Source organism: Mustela lutreola, chromosome X (assembly GCF_030435805.1).
Source record: "Mustela lutreola isolate mMusLut2 chromosome X, mMusLut2.pri, whole genome shotgun sequence".
NCBI classification, from domain to species: domain Eukaryota; kingdom Metazoa; phylum Chordata; class Mammalia; order Carnivora; family Mustelidae; genus Mustela; species Mustela lutreola.
In genome coordinates, this window is record NC_081308.1 from 129869401 (window position 1) to 129879576 (window position 10176).

The following is a 10176-nucleotide window of genomic DNA, read 5'->3' on the forward strand; positions in this document are numbered from 1 at the left end:
CCCACACACACACACCTTTTCACAATTTGTTGATTTTAATTATCAATATTGGCATATACTGTAGATGTAAGATTTGGCCTCTAAACCCGTGGGCATTTCTCAGGGGCCAGACCTCGGAGATTCACAGATAGCTCTGAGGTCTTTGTCCTTGCTCTGAAGTTACTGCCAGGCAAGAATAGGGTAGGAGTCTTGGGGAGATGTTAAGGAGGTAGAAGAAGAGCTTGGGTATGGTCATATTACCCTGACACTGTCTCTGGACCTGAGTTGGAGGGCATCTTCCTCTTTTTCCTTTTGATCCTTGGGACTGGTTGTTCCATAACTTTGACAGGAATGTTTTGTTTCCTGGTCACCTTTGCCTTGTCAAAATTTCCCAGTGGTCTATCAAGGACACATGGCCTGTCCATGTATACCTCCTTCTAGGACAATGAGGAGCCATACTCAGGCTTTGATTGGTCAGCAAGGTTATCATCTAGCCAATGGTAGCCCTGGGGGAGGGCCTTAGACATTGCCAAGAACCATCCTGACCTTTCCTTGGGTAGGGGGTGGTGCTGAGGAGGCCAAGATGCAGCTTGGACATAACAAAGCGTCATGGGGGGGGGGGGGTTGGAGGGATGAATTTGAGGAAGCTTAGATGCATTGGTTGAAGAAAAGGCACATTTCTTTACTATCCATAAAGAACCAGCTGCAACCGACTATCTCATGTTCAGTTCTGGTGGGTCACATAGCAGGGAGAGTATTTCCAACAAACCTTTCCTCAAGGCCACCCATTTTAGTGGTTCATTGCATTCTCTCCCACCCTTCATTTACCATTAAGTAGTTTTTATAAGTTTTACCTAAATTCTGTCCAAAGTAATGTGGATGTATTCAAGTTTCTGTGGAGCTGTAACATTCCACTTCCCTCTGAAAATTTCTCTTATGAACCCCTCTATGAAAACCACTCATTTATTGGGTACTACCAGAAATATTTTCTATTTCCCACCCTTTTTTCAGTGTCTATGTAGCTTTCCTTAGATTTCTGTTTTCAAGTTTGAAATAGCTGCCTTCAGTCTGTCTTCAGTGAATAGACTTGTTCAACTGGGTATCTTAGTCTTGTTTCAAATCTGAGGGAGTTGTGTTCATCTCAGTAGGAATAGTACCCCGACTTGGGTTTTAACAGCATAGAAAGAATCAAGCAGGTATTTACAGGACAAAAGTCTGGCTTGACGTTTGCATGTGAGAAACTATACTCCACCCCACCCCCCAATCTCCCCAGGGAACACAGGGACTGAAAGCCTCAGTGTGAGGCAAATAGACTCAGCGTGGTGCAGAGTGAGGGTACCCAACCCTGCCTGCTAGAGTCCAGGGGAGGAGACCAGGCAGCGCCCACCCGGGGAACCTGCCACCCACTCCCAGCCCACGAACCCTCCCCTCCCCCACGAATCCCACTTGGGACCCATCGCCGCGGAGGTGCTGTCAGCCCTAGGGGACCCCTTCCTCTGGGGTCCGGATGTGTCGAGCGCCGACTTCCGCCTCCGAGGCCTGAGAGAGGCGAGGCCCTGTGTGCGGGAAGCCGGAGTCCGGTTGGCTGAGGGAAGGAGCCCAGGCCCGGCAGCCAGGCGTGCAGGTAGACCCTGCCCTGACGGTGCCCCGAGTGGGGGTCGTGGGGGGACCCCCGGGATCCAGGGGGCCATGGCGGCAGCCCCGAGAGACCCCGGGCCGGGGCAGCGCCGTCCGGCTGAGCCCTTCCCGCCGGGGCCAGGGCAGGGGACACGGGTCCCCAGAAGGACAGGCCCAGGCCCCCCCCCCCTGGAGCGGGTGTCGGCACCTGAGGGAGATCGGTGCGGCCCCGAGGGCTGCAGCCCCACCGCAGCCCAGCCGCGGACCGACCCTGGGGCCCCGGGGGAGGGTGGCCACAGGGGGCGTCGGCTGAAAGGTGCCTCGGGGGTCCGAGGGGGCTGAGGACCTTGGTCGGAGGGCGAGGATGCCGGGTCAGGAAGGCCGCGGCCCAGGGAGGCCCTGGGGGGTCAGGGGGGATGGGGTCGTGCCCGAGCGGGGGCAGGACCGAGGGAGTTGGGAGCCCAGGACAGAGGGGTCGAAACTGAGGTCGGCCCCAGGACCAGTCCGGGCAGGCCCCCGGGCGGGATGGGGACACCTGGCCAGTGTGTGGGGACTGGCGCGTCCGGGTCTCGGAGACACTGGGGGCCTTGGCAGAAGGAGCGGGGCCTCCCTCAGTGGGGTAGGGGGCGGGCGCAGGTCGTGCTTTGTTTCATGGTGAGGATGTAGGAGGATTGAGGGAGCCCGGACCCCAGGCCAGAGTCAGGCAGGGAAGGTCCGTGGTGGGGGATGGGAGCCCGTGGAGAGTCTGGACTTCCGCATCCGGGTCTCTCAGGGATAAAGCGCCTGGCGTAAGGAGCCGATCTCAGGGCGTCAGAGGGGAGGGCTCAGGCGCGGATGGGATTCAAGGTATGAACCCTGAGGGAGGCCAGAGGGGACCTCTCCCACGTCGGCTCCCAAGGCCATTCCGGGAAGTCCGCCCTGGAGTGATGGGACAAGTGGTCAGGTGGCCTGACTGGGGCTTCGGGGCCTCCGGAGAGACTCGGAGCCTTGGTGGAAGGAGCAGGGCCTCCCTCAGGCGGGCAGAGGGGCGGGCGCAGGTCATACTGGGCTTCGTGGTGAGGGTGCAGAGGGAGGACTGAGGGATCCAGGACCCCAGCCCAGAGTCAGGCAGGGAAGGTCCGTGGTGGGGGATGGGAGCACGTGGCGAGTCCGGACTTCCGCATCCGGGTCTCTCAGGGATAAAGCGCCTGGCGTAAGGAGCCGATCTCAGGGCGTCAGAGGGGAGGGCTCAGCCGCGAATGGGATTCAAGGTATGAACCCTGAGGCAGGACAGAGGGGATCTCACAGCATTCGGGCCCTAGTGTCTGTCTGGAAAGGCACCTGAGGGGGATGGGGACACGTAGCCCCTGGAGTGGGACTGGTGCATCCGGGTCTCGGAGACACTGGGGGCCTTGGCAGAAGGAGCGGGGCCTCCCTCAGTGGGGTAGAGGGGCGGGCGCAGGTCGTGCTTTGTTTCATGGTGAGGATGTAGGAGGACTGAGGGACCCAGGACCCCAGCCCAGAGTCAGTCAGGGAAGGTCCGTAGTGGGGGATGGGAGCCCGTGGCGAGTCCAGACTTCCGCATCCGGGTCTCTGAATGACGAAGGGCCTGGTGTAAGGAGTCGATATCATGTCGTCAGCGGGAGGGCTCAGGCGCGAATGTGATTCAAGGTATGAAGCCTGAGGGAGGCCAGAGGGGACCTCTCCCACGTTGGCTCCCAAGGCCATTCCGGGAAGTCCCCCCGGGGGGATGGGACAAGAGGTCCGGTGGCCTGACTGGGGCCTCGGGGCCTCCGGAGAGACTCGGAGCCTGGGTGGAAGGAGCAGGGCCTCCCTCAGGCGGGCAGAGGGGCGGGCCCAGGTCATACTGGGCTTCTCGGTGAGGGTACAGCGGGAGGACTGAGGGCCCCAGGACCCCAGCCCAGAGTCAGGCAGGGAAGGTCCGTGGTGGGGGATGGGAGCCCGTGGCGAGTCCAACTTCCGCATCCGGGTCTCTAGGGGATAAAGCGCCTGGCGTAAGGAGCCGATCTCAGGGCGTCAGAGGGGAGGGCTCAGGCGCGGATGGGATTCAAGGTATGAACCCTGAGGCAGGACAGGGGGGATCTCACAGAATTGGGTCCACAGGGTCAGTTTAGAAAGGCATCTGGCAGGATGAGGTCTCCTATGCCCTAGGCTGGGATAGGTGCATCCGGGTTTCTCTAGTGACTGGGGACCTTGGCAGAAGGTCCTGGCTCGGCGGGGAGAGGGGAGGGCATAGGTCCGACTGGGCTTCACGTTGAGCATGCAGAGGGAGGACTAAGGGAGCCTGGACCCCAGCCCAGAGTCAGTCAGGGAAGGTCCGTGGTGGGGGATGGGAGCACGTGGCGAGTCCGGACTTCCGCATCCGGGTCTCTAAGGGATAAAGGGCCTGGTGTAAGGAGCCGATCTCAGGGCCTCAGCGGGAGGGCTCAGCCGCGAATGGGATTCAAGGTATGAACTCCTAGGGTGTCTAGAAGGGACATCTCCGACGTGGGCTCCCAAGGCCATTCCGGTAAGTTCCCCGGGCGGGATGGGGACAAGTTGTCCAGTGGCCTGAGTGGAGCCTCCAGTCCTCCGGGGAGTCTGAGAGCCTTGGTGGAAGGAGCAGGGCCTCCCTCAGGCGGGCAGAGGGGCGGGCGCCGGTAGTGCTGGGCTTCTCGGTGAGGGTCAGAGGGAGGACTGAGGGACCCTGGACCCCAGCCCAGAGTCAGTCATGCGAGGTCCGTGGTGGGGGATGGGAGCACGTGGCGAGTCCGGACTTCCGCATCCGGGTCTCTCGGGGATAAAGCGCCTGGTGTAAGGAGCCCATCTCAGGTCCTCAGCGGGAGGGCTCAGCCGCGAATGGGATTCAAGGTATGAACCCTGAAGGAGGCCAGGGGGGACCTCTCTGAAGTCGGTTCCCAAGGCCAGTCCGGGAGTCCCCCGGTAGGGATGGGGACACGTGTTCGTGTGACCGCACTGGCGCATCCTGGTCTGCAGAGACACTGGGAGCCTTGGTGGAAGGAGCGGGGCTTCCTTCAGTTGGGCAGAGGGGCGGGCGCAGGCCCTGCTGGGCTTCATGGTGAGGGTGCAGGAGGAGGACTGGGGGATCCAGGACCCCAGGCCAGAGTCAGGCAGGGAAGGTCCGTGGTGGGGGATGGGAGCCCGTGGAGAGTCTGGACTTCCGCATCCGGGTCTCTCAGGGATAAAGCGCCTGGCGTAAGGAGCCGATCTCAGGGCGTCAGAGGGGAGGGCTCAGGCGCGGATGGGATTCAAGGTATGAACCCTGAGGCAGGACAGAGGGGATCTCACAGCATTCGGGCCCTAGTGTCTGTCTGGAAAGGCACCTGAGGGGGATGGGGACTAGTAGCCTCTGGGGTGGGACTGGTGCATCCGGGTCTCAGAGACACTGGGGGCCTTGGCAGAAGGAGTGGGGCCTCCCTCAGTGGGGTAGAGGGGCGGGAGAAGGCCTTGCTGAGTTTTATGGTGAGGATGTAGGAGGATTGAGGGACCCAGGGCCCCAGCCCAGAGTCAGTCAGGGAAGGTCCGTGGTGGGGGATGGGAGCACGTGGCGAGTCCGGACTTCCGCATCCGGGTCTCTCGGGGATAAAGCGCCTGATGTAAGGAGCCGATCTCAGGGCGTCAGAGGGGAGGGCTCAGCCGCGAATGGGATTCAAGGTATGAACCCTGAGGCAGGAGAGGGGGGACCTCACAGCATTGGGTTCCCAGGGTCAGTTTAGAAAGGCATCTGGGCGGGATGGGGTCTCCTATCCCCTAGGGTGGGACTCGCGCCTCAGGCTTTCTCTAGTGACTGGGGACCTCTGCAGAAGGAAGAGGGCCTCCCTCGCGTGGGCAAACACGTGGGGGCAGGTGCTGCTGGGCTTCACGGCGAGGAGGCAGAGGGAGGTCTGAGGGACCCTGGACCCCAACCCAGAGGCAGCCCCTAGACGTCTTAGTGTAGGACACGGACTCCTCATTTGTGTTCGTATGTGCGTGTTTGTGTACCTCACTTGCCCAGCTGGGTCTCCCGGATGCTGGATGCGCTGGGGTCCAGGAGTCGATCCACGGGCAGTACAGCACACAAAGGCATAGGCACCAGGGAGCCCCGTTGGAAAGGGGAAGAAGGCCCGAGAGACCCGGACGCCCCATCTCAGCCCCCGCGGTCAGCCCTGGGAAGTCTTGGGCTTTGCCGCTGCACATCGTGGTCACAGGCTTGAGCCAGTGGGCTCAGGGGAGCGATAGCCTTGGTGTGGGAGCCCCGGCCCCGGGACAGCAGACAGGAGAGGCCCGGGACCCGCGAGGGCTCGAGGCGAGAAGACCTGAGGGAGTCCCCAGGGAGCCCGCTGGACCGCGGCTTGGTTCAGCCACGGGAGGCTCCTGGGGTGGGCGATCCCACGCCGTGGGTGGCCACTTCAGACTCAGGGCCTCTGAGGACCGGTGGTCACAAGGATGGAGCACCGCCTCAAGAACGCGTGAGGGGGGAGATGGACCGTGTGTGGCTGGGGGGAAAGGCGAGGCCTGCAAGGAGGACTGCAGGATCGGGGACAGAGACCACGTTTGGTCCCAGGAGGCCCCAGGGACAGATGATCACATCGGGCGAGCCCTGCATTCCCACCAAGTCTCCCAGAGACGCGGGTCTGGGTGGAAGCATCGGGCTTCAGGACCTCCCGGGCGGACCGTGGGCCTGCTGTGGTGGAAGGAGAGGACCAGAGGGAGGACTGAGGCATCCTGGTCCCCAGCATGTTCAATTCGGAGAGGAGGCCCCAGTGTAGGAGGAGCCCATGCCTGTCCTGATGTCCACATCTGGGTGTGAGAGACTGTGGGCTGTGGTGAGAAGGAACACGGCCTGGGGTGTGGAGGGCTCGTGCGTGTGTTTGTGTCTGTGTGTGTGTGTGTGTGAGAGAGAGAGAGAGAGAGAGGAGCATGGGGTGGGGAGGAGGGTCTCAGGTCCTTCTGGGAGAGAGGATGAGAACCCTGGGTCAGGACTGGCTGTACCCGATCCTACCTTCTCAACAAAGAAGCCAGTGGCCCGGAGTCCGGCCGTGCCCTGTTGGCAGCCCAGGGAGGACTGGTCAGCGGTGGCCCAAGTTGGCAGGCATGCTCACTTGTCTCATGGGCTGGAAGGTGGAGAGACCTCGGGGAGTGAGGTCTCGGGCCGAGGGGCACATGGCCTCTATCTCAGGTTGGGGGTGGGTGGAAGACCAGGCCCTGGCCAGAAGGAGGATTAGCCTCCCGGGAGCCCGAGGGCATCCCCATCCCAGGACAGAGGGGTCGGTCCGCACTGCCAGCCCTTTGGGATCTTGCTGGAAGCTGACGGTGGGGGACGGACCCTCGGACATGGACGTGGTGGCTCCTCACCGTCCTCTGGGAGCTCTCAGGGAGGCGAGGGCCATGCTGGGAGAGGACAGAGTCGGTTCATCTGAGGAAGCCCACCTGGGAGACACCCTGGTACAGCAAGAGTCAATGTGGGGACCCCCTAGACAGGAACGAGGACCCCCTTGGGACGAGGAGGGGATGGCCCAGAAATCTGGCCAGCTCTACCTGACCGCCCTGAGAACCCGGGCTGCGTCTGGCGGGCTGAGCCCCTCTTCGTCCCCAATTCCCTGGGCTCTGGGAGGGGAGGGTCTGTGCCTGAGGGTCTGTACTCAGGTCAGTGGAGGAGGGAGGATCCCCAGGGGCCAGGCCTGCCCTCACACTTCTGTCAGCCATGGGGAGATGGGGGGACAGTGGGGAGACGGGGCATCGGTGGGCAGACTGAGTTCTCCTCGCTTTTCCTTCCGGCTTCTCCATGAGATGAGGCCTCGACACCAGGAGGGTCGCCTCCAGTGAACACCGGGAGTTTTCCCAGCCTTCCTGGGGTCAAGGTATAGACAAAGAAGCAGACCCATCCCACATAGATGGCACCCCCACATTTGGCCATCCCTGGAGATCCGTGACGAGCCCTGTAGACCTGATGCAGGCCGGTCCAGATGTGACCCCCTCGCTTTCCTTCCGTGGAGGCTCAGGGCCGCGTGGTCTTGCTGGGACCCTTTGGCCTCTGGGCCAAGGGGCGTGGGGCTTAGGTCCTGGCAGGGGGAAGAAGTCTCCTGAGAGGCCAAGGAGGGGACGGCCCAGCCTGGACGGGTGGCAGACTCAGGAGTCCAGCCCAGCCCTCCGGTGTGCCCTGGGCCCCGGGGCTGTGCTCTAAGTGTGTCCCCTGAGGTGTCTTCTCCTTTTCTCCCCTAGGGGTATCGAGAAGCAGCTGTTGAGCCCTCGGTGTGAGGCAGGAGTCCCTGAGATCACGGTGCAGGTGAGTGCCAGTGGTCAAGGTGAGGTACTTGCTGTGAGCCTGGCGCCAGGGTCCCAACCCAGAGGGCACCCCTGGGCACCCATGGGCGACGCAGCCCACTGTCAGCTCTGGGACATCCGGGCCTCTGCTGGATGGGCTGCACCCTGAGGAGCCACCCACATGTGTCTTCAGGTTCAGCCCGACACCATCGCCATGCCCCTGGGTCAGAGGAGTGAGCTGTGGAAGCTGGAGGAAGACCCCGGTCCAGGACCGGGACAGGGCCTGGAGGAGGCACAGCAGTGCGGGGCTGGAGGAGAGGAGACCCTACCTCCCTCCTCCGCCTCTGCCTCCTCCCAGTCCAGCGTCCCTTCCCTCTCTTGCTCGGCCCTGTCTCTGGGCCCCCAGGAGGAGGGCTCTGCTGCGGGGACCCCGAGTCCACCCCAGAGCCCTCAGATGGCCTGCCCCTTGCCCGCGGCCATGGCAGCCACTGCCTGGAGCCCGCCCGACCAGGGCTCCAGCAGCTCAGATGAGGAGGGGTCCAGCACCGGGGAGGAGTCCGAAGAAGCCGAGCCCAGGCGCTCTGACATACTCCAGGAGAAGACAGCTGACCTGGTGGGGTTCCTGCTCCTCAAGTATCTCACCAAGGAGCCGGCCAGCCAGGCGGAGATGCTGGCGATCGTCGGCGAGGATGAGCAGGACGCCTTCCCCGGAATGCTGGGCCAGGCGTCCGAGTGCATGCGGCTGGTGTTCGGCGTGGAGGTGAAGGAAGTAGACCCCACCGAGCACTCCTACGTCCTGGTCACTGTCCTGGGCCTCACCTGCGATGCGATGCTGAGCGGTGAGCAGGGCCCGCCCAAGACCGGCCTCCTGGTGGTGCTCCTGGCGGTGATCCTCCTGGAGGGCGACCGTGCCCCCGAGGAGGTGGTGTGGGAAGCGCTGGGGGTCATGGGGGTGTATGCCGGTGAGGAGCACATCATCTACGGGGAGCCCCGGGAGCTCCTGACCAACGTCTGGGTGCAGGAAGGGTACCTGGAGTACCGGCAGGTGCCCGGCAGTGACCCTGCCCGCTACGAGTTCCTGTGGGGTCCCAGGGCCCACGCGGAAACCAGCAGGTTGCAGGTGCTGGAGTATTTGCTGCGGGTCTATCCCGGGCTGCCGGTTTCCTCCCTGGTCCCCTCTGAAGAGGCTGTGAGCCACGAGGAAGGGAGGGCCTGAGCCCCAGGGGTGGCTGTGGTGCGGTCCGGGCCCTGGCGTGGTGGGCAGATTGTCCTGGGGGTTCCGGGCACGAAGTGAGGCTGTTTCTTGGTTCTTCCCTGTTGGTGTGTGTGTGTGTGTGTGTGTGTGTGTGTGTGTGTGTGAAGAGAGAGCCCTGGGATTTCGAAGCAGTGCAGGGCCAGGGAGGTTTGGGGGAAAATGCAGGGCAAAGAGCCTCCTTTGGGGATGTGGAGGGCGGTTCCCTGCGATGCCTCCCAAGTTCAGAGCTCGGTGTCCCTGGTGAGCTCTCCAGTGGGTTCCTTGGCGTAGGAGGTTTCATTGGCTTCAGTGACTGAGTGTGTGCGTGACATCCCCCAACACAGCGTTTGTCCTGACCCAGTTCAAGAGTTACGAGTTTTGTCATGTCCCGGGGCCGTCTGGGGGACTCCGTTGGTTACGCATCTGCCTTCAGCTCAGGTCAGGATCTCAGGATCTTGTGATATAACCCCACATCGGGCTCCCTGCTCAGTCGGCCTGTTTCTCCCTCTTCCTCTCTGTGTGCTGTTTCTCGAATAAATAAACACATAAAATATCTTTCAGCAAAAAGGATTTTTGCCGTGTCCTAGAAACCAGCCTAGACACCTTGCCTCCTGTTTTGGGCTCTGGGCCAGAATCACAGGGCTTGGCCTCGGGGTGGGTTGGGAAGGCGAAAGAACGGAATAGGAAGGGGAAGGGGGTCAGGAACGGGGGACGATAAGCGTGTGGGTTCTTGCCTCTGATGCCCCGCTGGCTGTCATGGTGTCCATGGCAGAGGCACACACACGGGGCTCCTGCCCTGGCTTGGTTCTTCAAGAAAGGAGGAGAAGCGTCCGCTCAGCACAGAGGGAGCTCGGCTCACTGGCTCCTTGATTCCTCGACGTGGGCTGAGTTCTACCGTCTGGAAGGCCCTGCGGCTGAGCGCGGAGGACGCTAGAAGCAGGACGCGTCCCAGCCATAGGGGACTGTGTGTAGCAGTCCCAGTCGTGGCACGAAGGTGGGCAGGCGTGCCCTGAGAGCTGCGGATGAAGCGGAAGCCGTGAGGGGGTGTTGCTCCCGAGGCGAGGACGGCCCTGGAAATGCCCCTGACCCAGCCCGGGCGGCAG

At 62.3% G+C, this 10176-nt stretch overlaps 1 protein-coding gene across 2 annotated transcripts; it reads left to right on the forward strand.

The window, feature by feature from the left end:
• Positions 1-1518: 1518 nt before the first annotated feature.
• On the forward strand, positions 1519-9770 carry LOC131822112 (melanoma-associated antigen 8-like). 2 transcript variants are annotated; one of them, XM_059158504.1, is made up of 3 exons: positions 1519-1603; positions 7798-7861; positions 8033-9770. In XM_059158504.1, the coding sequence occupies exon 3, from the start codon at positions 8054-8056 to the stop codon at positions 9053-9055; it is 1002 nt and encodes a 333-aa protein (XP_059014487.1). In that variant the 5' UTR covers positions 1519-1603; positions 7798-7861; positions 8033-8053; the 3' UTR covers positions 9056-9770. The 2 variants fall into 2 exon arrangements, with proteins under 2 accessions (XP_059014487.1, XP_059014488.1); XM_059158505.1 differs by lacking the exon at positions 1519-1603 and adding an exon at positions 5177-5250.
• The last annotated feature ends 406 nt before the right edge of the window (positions 9771-10176 follow it).

Bases quoted from the DNA above. Each gene is read 5' to 3' on its own strand.
- LOC131822112 (XM_059158504.1), top strand. From the start codon at position 8,054: ATGCCCCTGGGTCAGAGGAGTGAGCTGTGGAAGCTGGAGGAAGACCCC.